Raw genomic sequence first — 22,138 nt, 5'->3', positions numbered from 1 at the left:
CTATACAAAGAGCTACTATCGACTCTACTATAAATTAATAGCATGGTAGGTCTGGGGTATCAAAATCGCTGCCAACTTATCTTGGTTTGACTTTAAGATAATGCTCTACATGGCTCGTCTTGCGACAATATTTGTCCGGTCGGCTACCTGGATGGATGTGCATTGATGGGGTGAAAACACCTTGTGTACAATCACGAAAACGGAAAATCGTCTTTTCTTAAATTTAGATTTTCGCGGTAGCCCCGCTGCGCGCTGCCTATCCACTGACGCGATGCTCCAAGTTAAGTTTTCCGGATCTAGATTTAACAAAACATTTTTACCTTTGGGTAGGTTCCAATTTCTTCAATTAATTTGATTGCTATTGTTACTCCATTTTAACGATACGATAACGCAATTAGTGCTAACTACCTAGTAAAAATCCAAGATTTATTTTATGTGCCTAGTGTTAGGTGCTGGTATTAACGGCAAGAATGTTACAGCATTATAAACGAAAATGGTTTCTAGTTTTAATTTTCCAGGTATATGAAATAGATGAAAATGAATTACTGAGTTATCTATAGGTACCATTTAAATATCTCTTCTGTTATTTTAGATTCTAATAGCCAAGAAAAGTAATCAACAGAGCGGCGAAGATGATGGTATGTTGTCTTTAATCCTAGTGGTTAGCTAAGTGATTTTAGGAAAAAACCTTCAGGTATCAGTGGTAGACTACTGTAAATTTTTATACAGGATCTCATTTTCTGACATTTATATTGATATGTTTCATAGATTTATTTAGATTTGATTATAAGTGCTAGTAATATCCCCGTTTTAGCAGTATCATACTTATCCGCGTATATTGTAAACAAATAATATTTTCAGGTTTTATCCCGACTACGGAGCAGGCGGAAGAGGAGGTAAAATTAAATTTTGTTGATCCTTATGACTTTTAGTTTCGGTTAGGCCCTCAGCACACGGCGCTTAAGCGTAAGAGAACTTGAAACAAGTCCGCACACGAAGCGTCGTCGTAGCGTAGTGTATGAGATTTCTGTCGTCATTACTACAGGCGTAGCGTAATACATGCAAAAACAAAACTTCTGACATAATCTATCAATTAAAAATCTTCATCTGACGAGAGAGTAAGATCGTAGATACATCCGCCGAAGACATCTGACGCCAGCGGCTACATTATTCCAACTAATGAGATTTTATAAATTGTATTATAACTGTAAAAAATTAACGACAATAAAAAAGGGAAATATTTTTTTTATATTTAATGAGATTTTACTTATAAAATAATTACGCTTATGCTACGCTTATGCGACGCTTGGTGCACAGCGCAGCACAGTAAGCGTGATAGGGAGGTAACACGTCAAACATGGTTCGCGGTAGGCCCTCAGAACTCTAAGCGTCTCGTACTTACTTGTAATGTTTTTACGATACGCCTCCGCGACACTTACGCTTACGTTCCGTGTGCTCAGGGCCGTAGTTTTTATAATCTTTCTTTCACCGCAGTTATATAATATATACAAACAGACTTAATTTAACTGAACATTGGTGGACCTTCTAATACTGCAATGAGGATTACTATTACAACTTAATTATCAGTTAACAGTGTCGACGATGGTAAGTAACGAGGTCCGTATTTTCTACATCCACTTATTTACGCCTCAATTGAATGAGGCGCCAGTGTGACAATCCAGTTTGTTTAAGTAGCGTTGTAGTTGTAGCCTTTGACTATTATTTACCCACCCACACCTTTCTTACTTTATATATCTTTATTGATTTCAGTGGCACATGGATTTTATGCCTGTAAGTAAGAATACAATTTTTTAAAGAGGTTCTTTTGGAACTTTGGAGGGGCCGAAAATATTGTGATTTTTAATGTTGATTTGCAGACTGGATATCTGCCCGACAGCGTATATCGCGAGCTGGCGTGGTATGGCATTCTTCAGATCCAGCCGCTGCACCACAGCGCCAAGTTCAAGGTCGCAGCACAGCTGATATGGCAGCACACGCTGGGCCGGCCCCACGTCATAATGGAGAACCCACCACAGGTAACTCGTTTTTCGGCAACACACCGATTTCACAGCCGGATAGTTGGCGTTCGGTTTACCAGAGAATGCATGCTTAGCACAAATGTGCCCCATTCTTTTCTATGGGCTATTGTGCTATTACTTTTAGTACTTGGACTCCTTACAAGTATTGTGGCCAAATGATGAAAACTATTATCACTATCACTACACCTTATAAAACAAAGTCCCCCGCTGCGTCTGTATGACTGTATGTTTGCGATAAATTCAAAAAATACTGAACGGATTTTCATGCGGTTTTCACCTATCAATTTAGGACTATAATTTGTTAAGGTTTACCCGTGGAGCCGGGGCGGGACGCTAGTCAGATATAAACAAATGGAGCTCGTCGTATCCACTTTCATGTACTTTTTTTATCACTCTCTTCCTGTTGGAACCTTGGAAGACAGTGTGATGTTCTCGCGTGAGAATAGAGTTGGCGTCCACCCATAGCAAATTTGAAATGGATGGTCTTTCCCATCGGCTTCCGACAGATAAGACCAGTGCACTGTCTCTTTAGGTCGTTACCTTTGTTGGACCATTGTGGTCATTTGTTTTAGTAAATAAATAAAATTGTTTTTGATTGGTATTTAGGTATGATTTGCTTTCTTACAGTCTACTCAAGGTCCAGGCAAGGTGAGCCGCCAGATCCTAGCGGAGGAGGCGGCGAAGTGGTCGCGTGAGCAGCGCGCGGCGCAGGAGGTGCTCATGGAGAATATCAAGAGTGGCGGCAACGGGCTTACCATCCGCACCGTCGTCAGCGCCTCGCACAGAACCGTCTATATTATACAAAACGGTACCTACATTGTTTCTTAACAGTTAATTGCAGGATAATTAATACCTTCAAAAATTACTCTGTAATCTGCTTGATTGACTGGTTTAACCGATTTACGTTGGGAAACCATAACACTCAATTGAAATATGTTGTTCATCTGTTTTGACGACCGGTCTGGCCTAGTGGGTATGGGTTCGAATCCCGGTAAGGGCATATATTTGTGTGAAGAACACAGATATTTGTTCCTCAGTCATGGGTATTTTCTATGTATATAAGTATTTATATGTTAAATATATCGTTGTCTGAGTACCCACAACATAAGCCTTCGTGCGCTTACTGTCATCAATTTGTGTAAAAATCTCTAAAATTTATTATTTATTTACTATCTGAAATTCTGTTCAAGGTAATTACTATGAATGTCCCGTTGGTTCGGAGCCTGATCAAGATGCATACCGAACGCAGGCGAATATGCATGATCGAAAATGCACATTTGGCAAGGAGTCTGTAAAGGTAACGAAGGCTTTATTTTCTTAAATAGTGCCAAAACCTCGCAGATGACTCTGAAGAGAGGATAATGATTTGAAATTTATATTTCACACTGGATTTGGAGATAATATTTGTAGACTTGGTAAACCGAGAGGCATAGCAAATCAATGTTAAAGGATGTTTTATTCTTATATTCGATACCAAACTGTCGTATATTTTTAAGTAACAAACAACGTTTTGGGATATACTTAAACTTGGGTCTTTTGTTTGGTGTGGGTAAGGAAATTCTAATGGTTTTAATATAGAACCATTTTATACAGGTAGATGTCGACCCTTGTATCGAAGCTGAAGTGGCTCCCATTGAATATTCTTTCAATGAAGGCTGGATGTTCTGTCTCGGCAGTGGAGAGAGGGACAACAACTATTTCAAGAATGGTACACTAGACTGTGGAAATAAAACTAAGGTATACTTGCGAAATAGGTGATCAAGGTGGTTACAGAAATAGAGAAATATGTAGAGTGGCCTAAAAGTGGAAATATCAATTTGATCTTGGTAACGTAATATACAGTAACCCTCATACAATATACGTGGAGTTGTAATTAACTCACAGACGTGATTAGCATATACGTACGATGCTTGGTTATATAAGTAAACATTTAAGAGCAAAGCGCCCTGGAGTAGTTTGACGTTGCAGATTGACGAGCTTGAGACGAGGAATTTTTATTCTTTTTTCAATTTATATTCAGATATCGATGGATGATTTTCTGAAGTTATGTGCGATCGATAACAACGTAGTCATCAGCTTCGATTACTTCGGTGACGAGCCTCGCAAAGACCTGATACGGAATGCAACATTCTGCAGCACTTGGGACCCCTGCAAAATTTCATATCTATACCGGCTTGAGGTTAGCATATAGCATATAATACGCGTATGTAACACCTATGGAGTTGCAGGCGTCCATAGGCTACGGTGACTGACTTACCATCAGGCGGGCCGTATGCTTGTTTGCCACCGACATGGTATTAAAAAAATCAACGATCCTCTTCTTAATGTATTCACATCCCTTTTTTAAGTCCTCAAGTCCCACCGTCAGGATATCGCGTCCACAGAAATGGTATCTCTACCTATACCTCCGACCGTGGCGATATTGCACACCCAATTTCATTCAAATTATAGGTATGTAATATGAAAAACATCTGAGTGGCAGTTAGAGGGCTTCGACATTTGCAGGGATTTGCTTGCAAGTCGAGTGATTAAAAAGCGGTTCAATCTAAAAGTCTAAAAGCTTTCTTGAAGGTGCTCTAATGTAGAATAGGGTCCTTTCACTGAACCATTTAGTGTTGTGATCTGTTCTTGTTTTGGTGTAAAAGATCTGTCGCAATAATTTTAAAGGATATAGAAATATAATACTTTTGCCATTTTTCAGGCTCCTCCAGATGAATTGACCCCGCAATTCCCCACAACTACTGAGAACCCATGCGAGACTACTCCATGTGACTTCTGTTTGGAGGGCTACACGGAAGATAAGGGCCATGAGATTTCAAGTAAGTAAGATAATTATCGCACGCATGTGTAGTCTATGATGTAACATCATTTAGAGCAGGTATATGATGCAAGGTGCCAGGATTTTCTAACTATGTATTTAATTGTTGCAGTTGACGACGCAAATGATAACAAAAAGAAAAAATAAAGCGAAGCACTATTACCGTTGTACTATTTCTTGTATTAAATTTTCATCGGATTTTTCTTTTTATTACTTTATCTCGTGTAACTCTCGCAGCTCTCATCTCGTTTTTTAATTAATAGCCAATACTAAATAAACATTATGTCATATGGTACCAAAATCCTTTTCATCCTATACGTTACAACTTGGATCCTTCTCTACGCTCAGGATCCTATGTTATAATTAAGATCAAGCACAGACATTATACAATCCTCCACTTTGTTCAGGATTCACCGTATGTCCACGTCGCAAATAAATACTAGAATTATATTGGTATTAAATTTAATCCAATACTTATTTGTTTAACAAGGGAGCAAAGTTGTTGTTTACTCCTCGAGCGAGGCAAGCGTAGTGAACAAACATTGTTGCCATGTAAAAGATAGTCAGACCAAGATAACTCTACAGCGATTTATAGTTAATTATTATTATTTCATAGAAGTTTGACGTTTAAAACAACACTTGCACGTCTGTGCTGTAAAAATCACTGAAGAGTTATGTTGGTATTGTAATGACCCAACCTTCTTTCTACTCTTTGGTATTTTAGAACATTTAAATAAGAACATCACTTATGTCATTAATTTTTATTGTCAAAGAAAAGTCTATATAATACATGCATATATTTATTACAAATTGAGTTTATTTTATTGGCGACGAAATGGACGCCGAACAATTCGCTCAGTTCCTGAGCATACAGCAAGCACAGCAGGAACAAATCTTAAAAATATTAAGTATGGCACTTACACATACAGCAACACGGACGGAAGCAGGTACCTCACAAGCAGATAGCAGCGTGACGAGCGCTAACACTACTGCACAAGGACAGCCTAACAAGGTCGCTATTCTAAAAGCTTTAATATGGACAAATTTAACCCCGACAATTACAGGGTGAGTGACTACATCGATTTTTTTGAAGCCAAGTGCTCAATACACGCAGTAGACACAAATGATAGTCTGAAGAAAGACCTATTACTTAACTGTATGACACCTGACCTTTTCAGGGAACTGAAGACAGCACTTACCCCCAACTTTGAAACCAGCACATACACCGACATTCGTACAAAACTCTTAGACTTATACCGCGTCAAGAAAACGCGATACCGCGCACTCATAGAATTTTGGAGTTGTATTAGAGAAAATGATGAGTCCATAGAACATTACACAAACCGTCTTAAAGCGTTGAGCATAGATTGCGGTTACGACGACAAACTACTAGAGCGCCAGCTTCGTGATCGCTTTGCGACAGGCCTTAATCACACGGAACTCGAAACAGATCTGAAACAAAAGTGGCCTAACTTAACAGAAATAATTAATGGACAGACGACCGAGGTGACATTCGCCACATTATTTTCAATCGCACAATCACGAGAACAAGCCGAAAACGACACGCCATCAACAAACGTTAAAAGAATAAGCAAGAAAGCTAACCATAAAGCTGACAAACAAGAAGCTACGAATTACAGAAGCCCCCGAAAAATACGTTCCAGTCAATGTCTACGTTGCGGCAAGCACGATAAACATAATTTAACAAATTGTCCAGCAAGGAAACACATATGCGAAGAATGCAGCACAGAAGGACACTACGAAAGCTGCTGTATTAAAACTGGCCGAGCATACCTAATCAAAGGCAGACCTAAAGTACCCGGGTACAAAACACAACGTGTAACGAACACCACAGGATCGTCTTCTAACACGAATGACGATTCTTCAGACGACAGTGACATTGAAGACGATCTAGTATGCAACGTCGCTCCAGCACGAAACAGAGACTGTAAGAGAATAGATGTTATTATTAACGGAAAACACTGTACTATGCACTGGGACCCGGGATCAGCGTACTCAATCATAAGCACATCCCTTTGGCGGCAAATAGGTGCTCCAACATTAACGAAAGCTCCTAAATTAAAAGCGTACCATAACTTCAAACTCAAATCAGAGGGTCTCACCGACGTCACGGTGGAAGTCGAGGGGAAACAGAAGATTGTTCCCGTAGTTGTCATGAAACACGCAGATCCGATGCTTTTTGGGTTACAATGGAGTGAGACCTTCGGAATGGAGTTCCCCAAACCTGTATACTCCATTAAAAACGTAACGCCGACGACTCTACAACAAGTAATTGACAGATACAAACCACTTTTCGACGGGAAGCTTGGCAAAGTTGAGGACTACCTTGTAAACATTCACATAAAGCCAGGAGCAGTACCTGTACATCTACCTGCACGACCTATCAAGTTTGGGATAAAAAAAAATATTGAAAAAGAAATAGCGCGCCTTGTGGCAGATAACATTATACATCCCGTAGACCCTAACGTGACACCAGTAGAGTGGGCGACACCCACAGTAAACGTCGTAAAACCGAACGGTGATATAAGAATCTGTGGAGACTTCAGAAGTACGTTAAACCCTGTTTTGATTAAACATTTACACCCAGTTCCACTTTTCGATCAACTACGACAAAAATTAGCACGAGGGAAAATATTTTCAAAAATAGACCTTAAGGACGCCTATCTGCAATTTGAAATAGCACCGGAATCAAAAAAATACCTAACACTATCGACACATCTAGGATATTTTAGGTATAATAGAATGCCTTTTGGAATATCAACAGCGCCCTCCATATTTCAACATTACTTAGACGAATTACTAAGGGACATTCCTAACACAGCAGTGTATTTTGATGACGTTGCAATAGCCGGAGAAGACGTGAAGGAACACCTACGCACACTTGGCGTCATCTTTGAGCGACTACAGAAAGCAGGCCTAAAAGTAAATCTACAAAAATGTTCATTTCTACAAAATCAAATAGAATATCTTGGCCACTCTATAGACAAAAACGGTATACGCCCGACAAAACAGAAACTAGAAGCAATTTCCAAAGCTGCGACACCTACCAACGCTAAAGAATTAAGATCATTTCTGGGTCTTGTAAATTTCTATGAACGTTTTATACCACATTTACACGGAATATGCGCTGACCTTCATGAACTTACTGGTAATAGGCAACCGTGGCGTTGGACAGAACATGAAAATCAGATATTCGAAGCCACTAAACAATGCATTACCTTATCAAAACCACTGACTGCGTTTGACGAAGACAGATCAATCTTTCTAGCATGTGACGCTTCAGAGAAAGGCGTGGGAGCCGTGTTGTATCACAAGAATGGGAACACAGAACAACCCATAGCTTTTGCCTCAAGGAAACTTCGAACAGCGGAGACGAAATACTCAGTCATTGATCGCGAAGCACTCGCCATTTTGTTTGGAATCAAGAAATTCGACCAATATTTACGAGGAACCAAATTTACCTTACTTACTGACCACAAGCCATTAATCCATATACTGGGTTCTCAGCGTAATCTTCCCAAAGTAGCAAATAACAGACTCGTTCGATGGGCACTAATAATTGGCTGCTATAATTACGACATATGTTACCAGAAAGGTAAAAACAACATACTAGCCGACTGCCTCTCCAGATTACCAAACACAGCCTTCAGAAACAGAGTGTGCTGTACATCGCATTGAGTCATGTCTTCTAGGAACCAGAATGACAGATTTACATCTCTCTGAGGATCTTTTGAAGGAGACAACCAGCCAAGACGTCATATTATCAGAAGTTTTAAAATGTATCAAAACCGGCTGGAGAGAAATACACTTTACCAGTGACGTTAAGCATTTCTTCAAAAAGCGTAACGAACTTTCAATAGAAAACAAAATAATATTATGGCAAGGTAGAGTGGTGATTCCAGAAAAACTACAACGCAAAGTCCTTGCATACCTCCATAGAGGCCATCCTGGAATATCAGCAATGAAGGCACTTGCACGTTTCTATTTTTGGTGGCCATCCATTGATGAAGACGTAGACCAGTATGTCAAGAGATGTTGTAGATGCCAACAAAATAGACCTCATTGCCCTGAACTTCCAATCTACTCGTGGTCTATCCCTGAGAAAGTATGGGAAAGGATCCATATCGATTTTGCAGGACCTTTTGAAGGTACTTACTGGTTAGTCTTGAGCGATGCCTTATCGAAGTGGATAGAAATTAAACCTATGAAGAATATTACTACGTCAAAATTGTGCACTGAGTTAGACGACATATTCTGCACCTTTGGTCTCCCAGAAATAATTGTATCTGACAACGGCCCACAATTCACATCATCAGAATTTAAACAATACTGTAAAAATCAAGGCATTTTGCATATTAGATCTTCACCTTACCACCCAAGAACCAATGGTCTCGCGGAACGCCTCGTAAGGACTTTTAAATCAAGATTTGCATCCGGCACAGAACCCCAACACCAGCGTTTAAGAGAGTTTTTGTTCACGTACAGGATCACACCCCATAACACTACGGGCAAATCACCAGCGGAAGTAATGTTTGGACGTCAAATAAATACGTTATTGTCAAATATTCGACCAAATAAAAGGAGGGAATTACAGTACAAACAAGTAAAGGTCAATATTGAAACCTCAACGAATAAACCAAATTATGCACCCGGTAGTCCAGTATACCATAGAACTCGGCTTGAAAAGTCGTGGCAGCCTGGAATTATAGCAGAGCGCAGACATCGCTACTCTTATACTATTTCGACACCACATGGAGACGTCATAAGGCGACACGCTGATCATATTCGACCTCGACTGAAATCACTTAATAACCCTCCAAATTACCATGAACCATCTCCTTCATCCCCCCTAACAGATATGTTTCGTACGCCCGATGCCACTTCGAGTCCTGGACCGTCACAAATCTCATCCGCCACTCTTAACTCCACCCTGATGAGCCCTCCACACAACAGCTCCACCACTCCTGAAGATTCATCACACACAGGAAATACGAGTAACAGAAGCCTGTCGCCTGATCCAGATCCTGTATCTACATCGGCAAACCCTACAACGCAGCACCGTAGTCAGCGGGCAACCAGACCACCTCGGAGACTTATAGAAGAGATGTGATCAGGGATGGGGAGGGACGAATGTAATGACCCAACCTTCTTTCTACTCTTTGGTATTTTAGAACATTTAAATAAGAACATCACTTATGTCATTAATTTTTATTGTCAAAGAAAAGTCTATATAATACATGCATATATTTATTACAAATTGAGTTTATTTTAGGTATGACTCTACAAAGTTTTCACCATACTAACGTGAGGAAGATACTGTCCGTAAAACCTTACAAATCGAATCCAAATTAAAGCTAGAGTTGTTGTTGTTCTTAGGGCACCCCGGAGGTAAATAGGGCCTCCACAAGATCTTTCCACGCCTTTCTGTCTTGCGCAACCGTCTTGGGCGTACACACCTGAAGGCGGAGCGTAGAGAACGAGCTGCGAGACGTAAGACTGAGCTGGAATGCTAGACTTAAACCATGGTAAGCAGCGATTTTGATAGCATTTATACGTCATAATTTCATAGAAGTTTCACGTTTAAAATAACACTTGCACAGTCTTGGCTATCAAAATCTCTGCAGACTTATCTTGGTCTAACTCTATCATTCGAAAAATCATTACTTAAAACGCAAAAGTCCACCGTACCAGCTAACGTGAGGAAAAAATTCAAAAATGTATCAAATTGCTGATGATGAAATGCAACTTTGCTCACTGCTGTCAGTCGTCGACCCGTCAATTTTTTTTTGTAGTCGATTGTTGGGTTGTGCATTATTTGGCTGTTCATTAATACGATTCGGTGATTTGACATTTGTTTGACACACACGTGCACTCGGTCTCGGTGCCCTTGTCATTTGGATTTGGCGTCATGGCGTTCGCGTTGCGTGAATTAAAATCGCATCAATTATGAAATTTGTATAAATATCGTAAAAATGGTGGTCACATATCATTACCAAGACATGTTTGATGAAGCATTGAAAGCTGAAAGTATTACTTTACCCGCATGTAAAGATCTTGGCTTAAAACTGGAGTATCTGGAGGTTGAAACATGTGATGTAAGTTTTTGAAACATTTAAATGATTCACACGTGATTTTCGAACTGCATTTTGAATTAATTATTATATGAAATTTGTGTTTTAAGGTTATCGAGCCTGTCTATAAGGAAACGCCACCTGCCTTACCCTTTGCGCGTTCAGAAGTATATCAAGCTCAAATATTGAGTTCTCGTCGCTTAACCTCAGTTAACGCTGACTGCAAGACGGTATACGAAGTCACGTTTGATGTAGAGGTAAGTTTTATTCATAGTTTACATAACTGATCCTCCTCCTCTTCGTGTCGTGTTCCTCATTCCTGAGGTTCGCCTCTATGAATTAATTTGTGGACTAACGCCTTCCACTTGCTGTGGTTTTTGGCAGTATGTAACGCATCGTGGATCTTGGACTTAGTGCTGTCAGGGATCTGATCTGACTAGGAGCATTTCCAGGTTGTTGTTTACATACCCTGATACTTACATACAATTTAAACTTTTTAAGTTTGGACACAATGCTTTTATCCTATTCAGTGCTAATCACAACCTATTGTCATTGTTCCTCTACAAAACATTTTTGCTATATGAAAATTTCGTAACATGTTTTTTTCCACCTCACCTCACTGTCCAGAGGCTTATAAAAAGGCCTTCCACTCCTTTGCAGCTTATTTAATTTCTCTTCATTTTGACAAATCAGAATTGCATATGTTTTGGCAAGTTTTAAATTGTGGGTGGTTATAAAGCTTAAATATTAGTTAATCTGTGTATGAAACTTTAATATTAATGTTTCAGGAGAGTTCTTTTGAGTTCAAAGCTGGAGACACAATAGGCATCCTTCCTCGAAATAGTCCAGAGGATGTGAATGCTGTCCTAGATCATCTGGGCATATCATATGGAGACCAGTTCTACAACCTTATTGTGGACAGCGGCTCAAAGACTAAGGTGCCAGGGCATATACCAGTGAGATCCACATTAAGACATGTCCTTACACATTGTGTGGATTTGAGGGGAGTCTTAAAAAAGGTAATCATAGTTATTGACAACCAGTTATTTGCCTATGTTTTGCTTGAAAGTCTCATTAGTTTACACAAAGCATATACATTGGCTTCATTTATTCTCACAACATCAGAATCATAATTTGTGAATTCTAGGAACTAAATTGTTTTAATAATATGGAAATACATGGTTATATATTATGGGAATCAGACAGATCAAGAATGCAATGTTTTGAGATCACTACAATACATGTTGAGTACAATCTCAATGAATCCTAAGATTAAATGGTCCAATTATTAAATTGATTAAGTTTGATGTTATTTCTTCCAGCTTTTTCTTCTGGCTATATCAAAGCACACCAAATGTGACACTGAAAGAAAAACTCTAGAATATCTATGCAGCAAGGAAGGTGCAGCGGCATACACAAAACATATATTGAACAGGGGAATATGCATCTTAGACATATTTACAATTTTCAGAACATGCCGTCCACCCATTCATATACTACTCGCAAACTTATCCAGATTACTACCACGGCCATATTCCATAGTGAACAGTGGACTGAAAGATTCAAATACACTGAAAGTATGCTTTTCAGTTATGGAATCCTATAACAACAGAAAAGGACTTACAACTGGCTGGTTGGAATCACAAATTATAAATGATACATTTGAAAATAGAATGGAAAATCTAAGTATAACAAATGACAGTCTGGACAGGGTCCCTATCTATGTAAGGAAGAATATGGCAGAATATTCTTTGCCATGTAATATTGAAACTCCCCTATTACTGATAGCTACTGGTACTGGTATAGCACCATTTATAGGTTTCTTAGAAGAGAGAGAGTTTTTGAAATCAGAAAATAGTAAAATGGGGGAGGTGTGGCTCTTCTTCGGTTGTAGAGATCCCAATTTGGATTATTTATATCAAGAAGTACTGGAACAGTATGAAGATAACTTGACTTTGACAAAACTTGTAACAGCATTCTCTAGGATACAAAGTGAGCAAGCTAGACATGTTCAGGTAAGCGAAATTATCTGTTCTATCTATATTGTATTTTATATAGAGACTATGAAGTTATATAGATTGTTTATCTCCAATATCTCCATCTAGTTGCGTGCGTACCGCTATAGCTGTTAACTACAACTGTTAACAAACTTAAAGATAATAGATGGCGCCACTGAGAGAAACACAAAACAGCGTAATGCAATTAGTAAGCTTTCTGAAAGTTCACTTGAGTAATTTAGAGGTGTTGTTTCTATGCCTTATATTTTTTACTACAACACCATTGACACTACTCACACTACTTTATCTGGAGATTAACAGGCTTTATTACTTCCGTGTCTTTAAGAGCATAACTAAAAGCAACCAGTGATTAGAAAAGGCATCCGTAAAGCATTCCACAATCAGTGCGCGCCCAGACTCAGCCCAAGACCCGCTCATTGTAATCTTGATGGCATTAGTCTTGATCTATAGCCATTGTAAAGCCAATGAGACAGCACAGATGTTTGATAAAACCTCTACATTGTAAACAGAGAAATGAAACTGGGTACAGTTTTCAGAGAAATTCTGTAGAAATTGTACTCTTTTTCATTTGAATTGATCAGTTATCATTATAATTTTTTTTTTCTTTATTTAGTTAAATAAATGTAGTGTATCTTTCACTTTTTATTATAGTGTAATGGTTTTATTATTGTCTATTAATAACAATAAACACAAGTTTGCAAGTAAAAACTTGTGTTTCTAAAGTAAACGAATTATTATACAGTTTCTCTTACAACGTGGCAACTTGGGTTCGGCCCGTCACTCGATCGTGGATATTTGACGATTCTTTAGTAATATGAGGTTGCTAAATAGGACTAGGATTTCAATATGAACTTAACCTACATCTCTAATTGAAATATTCTTTCGCAGGATGCTTTAAATGAGAATGGTAAAGATGTAGCAAGATTGATAGAGCAAGGAGCATCTGTGTATGTATGCGGAGAAGCCAAAACTATGGTTGCTCAAGTCAAAGAGTGTATAACTAGCTACTTAGTTGAATACAATAGTAAAACTCATGATGACGCCAAGCAGTGTATATCTCAGATGGAAAAGGCCAAACGATATCTGGTTGATCTGTGGAGTTAGTGCAATAATTAATAATTTTGATACTTTTTGTATAGTAATTTATTTAAATTATATATTTATTTAATAGGTATGAATTTCATTTTGATCAGAAGGGAACCTTACTTTTTTCTTCAAGACACGATTGGTACACTGGCGGGGAATATTTTATTTGATAGAAACTTACTCAATGTTAGTAAATGGATTTATATGCTCAAGGCTTTTCGAATCGCCAAGGTAGGTATGTTCCTATTTGTGGCATTCATATCTATCTATACAGTGTGTCCCTAGCCATTGGACAAAGCCAAAAGGTACATATGCATTAGGGTATTTAGAACCAGAATAGAAAGTATCATAACAGCCGGTGTAGCGGTTTCGAAGAAATTAACTAATTACCAATTTTTACTTTGGAGCAGCCTGTATGTGTTATTAGCTCCTAAGGTAATATCCTCAAAGAATAGTATGGAACCTTCTTCAACCTTTATGATTATCTTTTTTATTTATAACACTAATAAGCTTCTGACTTTTGAAAAATGTCATCATTATCAAATATTTCGAACAAATTGTCAAAAACACTGCCAAAGATTAACACAGTGAGTTTCTTTTTGTTGTCGATTAGGTACTGCAAATAACGTTTGTTCGAAAAAAATATTTTTTTATCGTTTTTTCTAATTAAAAAAATATTAACGTCAGAGCATTCCTGACAAATAACCCTACGTGGGATTTCAGGGTTTGTCCAATGGGTCCCAGGGTCACCAGACCTTTTTTCTAATGAATAAAATGTATGGGATAATGTAGTGTTAGTATGTACTTTTAATGTCTGTACGTACGTACGTACTTGCTATAATGGCCCGACGGCCATTTGCCGGTACATATTTTTCTTAAATTCCCATGGCTGCTTTTAATGTATGTTTTAGAAAATATTGTTATAAATTGGCCATGTGCGAGTTGGACTTGCGTTTAACAATCTCCAAAAAAACGAAACAACAGAGAAGTTCTATGTAACTATCAAACCTGCTCACAAAATTTCACCAGAGTCGGTAACACCTTCGCAGCGGCAATTAGTGTAACTCTTATCTTACGTTTTTTTTCTTAAGTCCGACTTACCCTTAACTGTCAAATTTCTAATAGGTTTTCCTGTGATCTTTAGATAAAAAACTATTTTGTGTATTTTTTTCGAAATTTTAGACCCAGTCGTTTCGGAAATAAACGGGGGGGGGGGAGAGATTAGTTAATTTTTGTCTATTGTCTTGAATAATTTTGAAGCTAATCATTAAAAAAAAAAATTTGAAATTCTCATGAGCCCTTTCATTTGACATATAACACGATATACTTTGCAAAACTTTTAATATAATAATAATTCAGCCTATATATATCCCACTGTTGGGCACAGGCCTCCTCTCATGCGCGAAAGGGCTCGGGATATAGTCCCCACGCTAGCCCAATGCGGATTGAGGACTTCACATACACCTTTGAATTTCTTCGCAGATGTTTGCAGGTTTCCTCACGATATTTTCCTTCACCGAAAAGCTAGTGGTAAAATCAAACGATATTTCGTACCTACATAAGTTCTGAAAAACACATTGGTACGAGCCAGGATTTGAACCCGCGACCTCCAGATTGAAAGTCGGACGTCATATCCACTCGGCCACCACCGCTTAACTTTTATTTTTAATTTTCTCGAAATTTCATCGAAGAGGCAAGGAACAGAATCTCCATGTACCAAAAAATGCCGACAAAAAACCATAAATAGGTGGCGCTACAATACCTAGAATACTTGAGAAAAAAATAATCGTAGACGGCGCACTTCACTCCGTCAATAACGCCTAGGTTCTTAACTATTCTGGAGAGATTTGGAACTATTATTTATAACTGACAGCTGGACACTTTTGCAACAGTTCTGCCTAAGGAGATTCTATTCCTTGCGTGGCCCCTATGTTTGAGATTCATTTATTTAAGTTACATGTCCGTCTGGGTCACAGATTTACATATGTGTACCAAATTGGTCCAGTAGTTTCGGAGCAAATAGGCTGTGACAGATGGACAGACAGACGCACGAGTGATCCTATAAGGGTTCCGTTTTTTCTTTTGAGGTAGGTACGGAAACCTAAAAATTGATAATCATACATTGCCAGGCCATTTCCGCCGGCGGTATCTTTTACCACACGCTTTAAAGCTGTCAAAAAAATATTGTAACTTATATATTCTCTTGATTTTTATACAATTTTTATTAGTCTCTTTATTCATTGCATATCTTAGATTAGGTTTTTTATAATATGAATATAAAAGTAAAATATAAAAACACTTACAAAACAATACAAAATACATATAAACACATTATAAAAAACCTAACCTAGGGTGCTGCCAGTGGTCAGGGCCGCAGAGAGAGGAACCGACGTACTATACGCGCCGTGTCCAAAATTACTGCCTTCTGCATCTGACCCTTGATCCAGCCACCTAGCGAGAGTCTCTCTAGGTGTTGGTCGAGACTCTTCGCTATGAGACCGTTCGCTGATACGACTATCGGAACAATGATCGTCGAGTCAACATCCCACATGGCAGTAATCTCGTGAGCCAAGTCTAGGTACTTGCTGGACTTGTCCTTCTCGGCTTTCACGAGATACTCATCATGGGGGATGGTGACGTCGACGAGCACGGCCCGGCGCTGCGATCGGTCTATCAGCACGATGTCAGGCTTATTGGCAACAATAGTCCTGTCAGTGATGATAGATCGATCCCAATAGAGCGTGGCACGGCCATTTTCGAGAACTGGCACAGGTAAGTACTTGTAGTACGGCACTTCGTGGTCTACAAGGCTGTATAGGAGAGCAAGCTGCTGGTGAATAATTCTGGCTACGAGATTATGACTGTACTCGCCGTTAGCAAGATGAGAACAACCGGAGATGATATGCCTGAGTGACTCTCCGGGACGAATTATTATTATGATACCCAGGGAACTATTGCAATATATATATTTTAATTTTTGCAAAATTGGGGGTTAAAAAGGGGATGTTAGTTTGTGTGGTGTACAAGTACCTTTAGCACCTTGTACCGGACAAATGGCCGTCGGGCCAATATAGCAAGTATGTAGATTGCAGACATTAAAAGTACAGTCGCCATCAGATATATGGTAGCGGCCAAGGTACTCAAATATTTCGGAGCAGCATTAAATTTCAATATATTAGTTACGATAGATAAGGTCTATAATATCGGACCATATAATTCGCCGTAAATTTGGGAGCAGCGACTTTTCAATTAATTCGTGACATACAATGAGACAAAGATATCGTAACAAACAGATCGTCAATGGTATCTAAGCAGTCAAGGTGATCATAAATATCGGAACATTTATGAAAAAATATACTGTAAATCCGTATGACATAGTACAGTCGCCATCAGATATATCGGAGCGGCCAAGGTGGTCACAAATATCTGAACAAAACCTCTATTGTCAAGGCGATAAAGTACATGTTCAGATATTTGTCCGCTCCGATATATTTGATGGCGACTACCTACACATTTGAATTCGTTACTACCTATATTGACTAAGTTGTCAATGTCAAGGATGATTTTGACGACTATTATGGATGAGCAAGTAAGTTTCTTAGACACATGAGATAATTTCAAGCAGCATTCTCGAAAACTGTATATTGATAGGTAAGCTAACGACACCAGTGCTCGATATTCACGCAATGATCGACACTTTCAACCTTATTTCATAAGTAATAGACGTGAACTACTGGTGTCGTTTATTGGGTATTAAGTTGTCGATCATTGGTATCACTACCTTATTCATATGAATATAAAAACTTAATATAAATAAAAAAACTGATTTAGTAGAAAATATTTTTATTTTAAGAATCAAACACGAACAATATTTACTTATACCATTAAAATAACCTTTTAATACGTGCTTCGCTAGCCGTAAACAAAATAAAACTCTGCTTTTCTTCAGCCTGTGAAAACGTTAGTACTTCGTGTAACTTCCCGGTGGCTCGGCGTTTAATACAGCTTGCAATCGTCTTCGCATTGAGCCGACCAGATTTTCACACACGTTTCGCCCTCTAAAAGACTCCCAAACGTTAAGAGCGTGGCGTCTTAAAGCATTTTTGGTGCGACACTGGTTTCCGTCCCACTCTTGCACCATTTTACCCCATAGATTTTCTATGGGGTTGAGATCGGGGCTCTTTGCAGGCATTTTTATGCGAGTCAGCACATCTCTGTGGTCATGAATCCATCCCTGAACCAAGCGAGCATTATGCACCGAGCTGTTGTCTTGCATGAATGTTATATGCTCATTGGGGTAAAATATTTGGGCAGTAGGCAAAAACGACTCCTCAAGTATTTCTTTGTAATCCACCGCATTCATACGACCTGTAATTTCTACCAGCTCCCCTGGGCCATCTTTACACATCCAGCCCCAAAATCCAATTGTAATACGCCCACTCTGGCGGTTAGGCACTACATTTTGCTCCAGATAACGCGTATTGTCTGGTCTCCATAAACTCATTCTGCCATTATCTGCTGAACAGAACACCTTTTCGTCCATAAAAATGACTTTATTAAAATTATGATTCAAATACCTAGCTGCAAATTGCAACCTGTCCTCTTTGTGTCTATCAGTTAGTGCCGGTTTCCTTGCTGGCACTCTATTTTGTAAACCACCCTCTTTTAGACGCCGTCGTATGGTACTGCTCGATACTTGGTATTGGTTTGCAAACTGGGTGGTATTTATGAATCTTTCTTCACGAGCTTGATTTATAATATCCATGTCTAGACGCCGTGTCGTAGAACGTGGACGTCCAAAAGATACATGATTCGACAAAGCTCCTTCTTGCTGCCATCTCTCCAGCCATCGATACACGGTGTTTCTCTGAAATAAAATTTTAATTTATTAAATCATTATCGTAATAACCTTTGCATTTAAATTCTGTAAGTATGTATAGTAAACAATACTTACTGCAACTCCAACTTCATTAGCTACGTCTGTTATAGGCAGACCATCATTCCGCAATTGTATAATTTTCTTTTTTATTTCAATATCTACGCGATAGGGTATCATGGTCGTGGGCAAAATTGTTAAAGATTAAAATAACAATTTTCGCAGTCTACTTTCGATAAAATATTACGAGGATAACAATTGCAGGAAGTTGTCAACGTCAAGAATATAGAAAACCAAGAAAACATGAAGAAATCAAATATCGAACGCAGATTGAAGTAGGACTACGCGAGTTAAAAGAGTTCGCACGTGAAAGATAATTACCAAGTAGGTTCTAGTACTTGATCAACAATTCAAACGTGATAGATATTAGATACCTATACTAATCATTTTAAGTGCAGTCGCCATCAGATATATCGGAGCGGCCAAGGTGGTCACAAATATCTGAACAACGCTATTCTCAAGGCGATAAAGTGCATGTTCAGATATTTTGAGTGCCTTCGCCGCTCCGATATATTTGATGGCGACTGTACAGTCGCCATCAGATACATCGGAGCGGCCAGGGTACTCAAAAATATGCGAACAAGCACTTTATCGCCTTGACAATAGAGGCGTAGGGATGTGACGACCCCATCGCCCACTGGTTTTCACCAGCGCAATCAGTCAACGCAGGGCAGCTTGTGGCGAGCTGTTGGAGAGTAGCGACTCCACGTACCTGAGTGCCCCTGGGGTGCCCTGTCGGATGGTGGGACAGGTCCCCTGCCTCTGGCTTGCCTTAGCCGGCTGTCCAGAGTGGGGTCGCTAGAGCTTTGTTCTCGAGGGTAGATGTGGAAACCTACGTGGCGAGTTGGCTATATGTTTAAAGTCCAGTGACACCTCTCTACCCCCAGCTCCCGCACCGGTGTTGCCCTTGAGCCATCTTTGATGTCGCTTTTTATGGGGGCCCATCTTGCGGAGGGCGAGTCACCGTCTGCCGGAAATAAAATTGGATACCGTTTTATTAGGCAGGCGTCCGGTTCTTCATCCAATAGCCCAGTAATCAGTCCATACTATTCACCCAATAGCCTAGTACATTTTAGACTCCATTAACTCTCAATAGTCCTTACACCATGGCGGGTGCTGTCGCTTAGTGTACCCCTCTCTTTTCATTAAATTGTCAAAAGGGCCTCTGCGCGTTGGCTTCGGCTCCGCATACGCCTCCCAAAGGTCCGGAACACCATTGTTCCGTGGTCGGGAAAGACATACACGATAATAATAATGTAAAACGTAGCCTAAGAACGAAAATGAATAAAGGAAATAATAATGTTATTTTTATCCAAAAAAAAGCAAAACTACTTATAAGGTAGAATTCATAAATCCGCGGACTGATTTGACAGCTCTTTTCATACATTTGACAATCGCTTTGTATGCCAGGAGCTGTCAAATCAGTCCGTGGAATTATGGATTTTAACTTAGACGGGGAGCTGGCCACGTCAGATATGACACAATAATGAGAGCAACGAAACCCCTCTAGTTAGTTTGCAATACTATGCTTATTTCTAGATCCGGACATCTGGCAGCTGTAAAGTGGTGGAGGTAAAAGAAAGCAAATAACTTGAAGAAAATAAATTCTAGAGTTCTGGTTTTGATCCAATATTATGAAAAATTATGTAATTAATTAGATTATACATATAATATCTAAAGGTTTCGATTGGCGGAAGTAGTGCCAAATGATGTATAATGTAATTTTTGGTTACTCGCCTACTGTTCTTGTTTGCGCAATAATACACAATGTTTTTTGTTCTAATGTTAAAATATAGGCCCTGTTCTCTATAAATGACACAACTTTAGCAGTTTTTACCTATTGCGTCATTACTTTTTTTCAACTTAAAAACTTTGTTGGTCTGTCACTCTGATCTCCACCCATTAAAAGCTGCCAGATGCCCGGATCTAGCAATAAGGATGGTTATGCAATCTAACTGGACTGATTACAAACCTCTCATTATTGTGTCACATCTGACGTGGCCAGCTCTTAGACCATTACTTACATCAGATCTGAACCCATGACTTTGTGCTTTAACTTTTTCGACGCCATGTCAAACGCAAAACCTACCACTCAGATGCCACGACATCTAAATGTCAAAAATGAAGTTAAACTTTATGCGTGTGCATGTAGGACTATTTTGCTCTGTGGTGGGTGACCGATATATCGGTCTTTGGCGTTGGACCTGTGGTGCCGATATATACGTCTTTGGCGTGGAAAAGGTTAATAGTCAAGGGACTATCAATTACGCCATTAAGCATCTGACATCTGACATAATTTGACGAAATTAAGCTACCTACTCATTCTACGCCCGCCAATTTTGACATTGCGTCGAAACAACGATTTTGTAGGCATTTAGTTTTGTAAAAAAAATTGTCTAATTCGAAAAAGACGGAAACATAGGTATTTTGTCACGATGACAAGTCCACACTCTTTTCGGTGAATGTCACAACAAACAATTTCGTTCTAAATTTAAAGTATTGATAACATAGTATTAATGCCTGTCTGAAACCTTATTTTCATGGGTCCAATCTTAACTACTTTAAGTTGTATTACACAAACTTAAGGTACATTTTCTATAAATGTTCCGATCTTTATGATCACCTTGACTGCTTAGATACCATTGACGATCTGTTTGTTACGATATCTTTATCTTATTGTATGTCACGAATTAATTGAAAAGTCGCTGCTCCCAAATTTATGGCGAATTATATGGTTCGATATTATAGACCTTATCTATCGTAACTAATATATTGAAATTTAATGCTGCTCCGAAATATTTGAGTACCTTGGCCGCTACCATATATCTGATGGCGACTGTACATAAGTACTAACACTACATTATCCCATACATTTTATTCATGAGAAAATAAGTAAGGTCTGACGCCTTGAGTAGATAGTAAAGAAAACACATGAAACATTTTACAAAAATAATTTAATAGGCATATAATAAAAATGCTTCAAAAGTGTCATAGGTGTATAAAACTAATTGCATAGCATCTAGCTCCGAAAAAAATTCGTTGTGCGGCTACAGCTAGGTCCTAACTGCGATACCTAACTATAGTCTACATATGATAGACTGTCATATATGTATGTTGGCTGTGCGAGAAACGGTGATCTCTAATTATGA

At 38.9% G+C, this 22,138-nt stretch overlaps 2 protein-coding genes across 2 annotated transcripts; both read left to right on the top strand.

Annotated features, from left to right (window-relative positions):
* Nucleotides 1–371: 371 nt before the first annotated feature.
* Nucleotides 372–5,056, top strand: LOC133522705 (uncharacterized). Its single transcript, XM_061858121.1, has 11 exons — nt 372–518; nt 593–638; nt 862–896; nt 1,771–1,791; nt 1,878–2,036; nt 2,667–2,847; nt 3,230–3,336; nt 3,633–3,776; nt 4,060–4,218; nt 4,741–4,858; nt 4,970–5,056. Exons 1-11 carry the CDS (start codon nt 471–473, stop codon nt 5,002–5,004), a joined length of 1,053 nt encoding a protein of 350 aa, XP_061714105.1. The 5' UTR covers nt 372–470; the 3' UTR covers nt 5,005–5,056.
* A 5,323-nt stretch (nt 5,057–10,379) lies between these two features.
* Nucleotides 10,380–14,137, top strand: LOC133522704 (methionine synthase reductase). Its single transcript, XM_061858120.1, has 5 exons — nt 10,380–10,973; nt 11,060–11,206; nt 11,738–11,968; nt 12,272–12,964; nt 13,856–14,137. The coding sequence occupies exons 1-5, from the start codon at nt 10,851–10,853 to the stop codon at nt 14,069–14,071; spliced, it is 1,410 nt and encodes a 469-aa protein (XP_061714104.1). The 5' UTR covers nt 10,380–10,850; the 3' UTR covers nt 14,072–14,137.
* The last annotated feature ends 8,001 nt before the right edge of the window (nt 14,138–22,138 follow it).

Source organism: Cydia pomonella, chromosome 11 (genome assembly GCF_033807575.1).
Source record: "Cydia pomonella isolate Wapato2018A chromosome 11, ilCydPomo1, whole genome shotgun sequence".
Lineage (NCBI taxonomy): Eukaryota > Metazoa > Arthropoda > Insecta > Lepidoptera > Tortricidae > Cydia > Cydia pomonella.
This window is presented reverse-complemented; position numbering and strand designations above follow the sequence as displayed.

What these genes read in the sequence shown, in the direction of transcription:
- LOC133522705 (XM_061858121.1), top strand. Translation starts at nt 471, where the DNA reads ATGTTACAGCATTATAAACGAAAATGGTTTCTAGTTTTAATTTTCCAG. An exon ending in TTCTAGTTTTAATTTTCCAG is followed by an intron (nt 519 to 592) that starts GTATATGAAATA and finishes CTGTTATTTTAG; the next exon opens with ATTCTAATAGCCAAGAAAAG. An exon ending in CATATCTATACCGGCTTGAG is followed by an intron (nt 4,219 to 4,740) that starts GTTAGCATATAG and finishes GCCATTTTTCAG; the next exon opens with GCTCCTCCAGATGAATTGAC.
- LOC133522704 (XM_061858120.1), top strand. Translation starts at nt 10,851, where the DNA reads ATGGTGGTCACATATCATTACCAAGACATGTTTGATGAAGCATTGAAA. An exon ending in TGGAGGTTGAAACATGTGAT is followed by an intron (nt 10,974 to 11,059) that starts GTAAGTTTTTGA and finishes TTGTGTTTTAAG; the next exon opens with GTTATCGAGCCTGTCTATAA. An exon ending in TGAGGGGAGTCTTAAAAAAG is followed by an intron (nt 11,969 to 12,271) that starts GTAATCATAGTT and finishes TATTTCTTCCAG; the next exon opens with CTTTTTCTTCTGGCTATATC.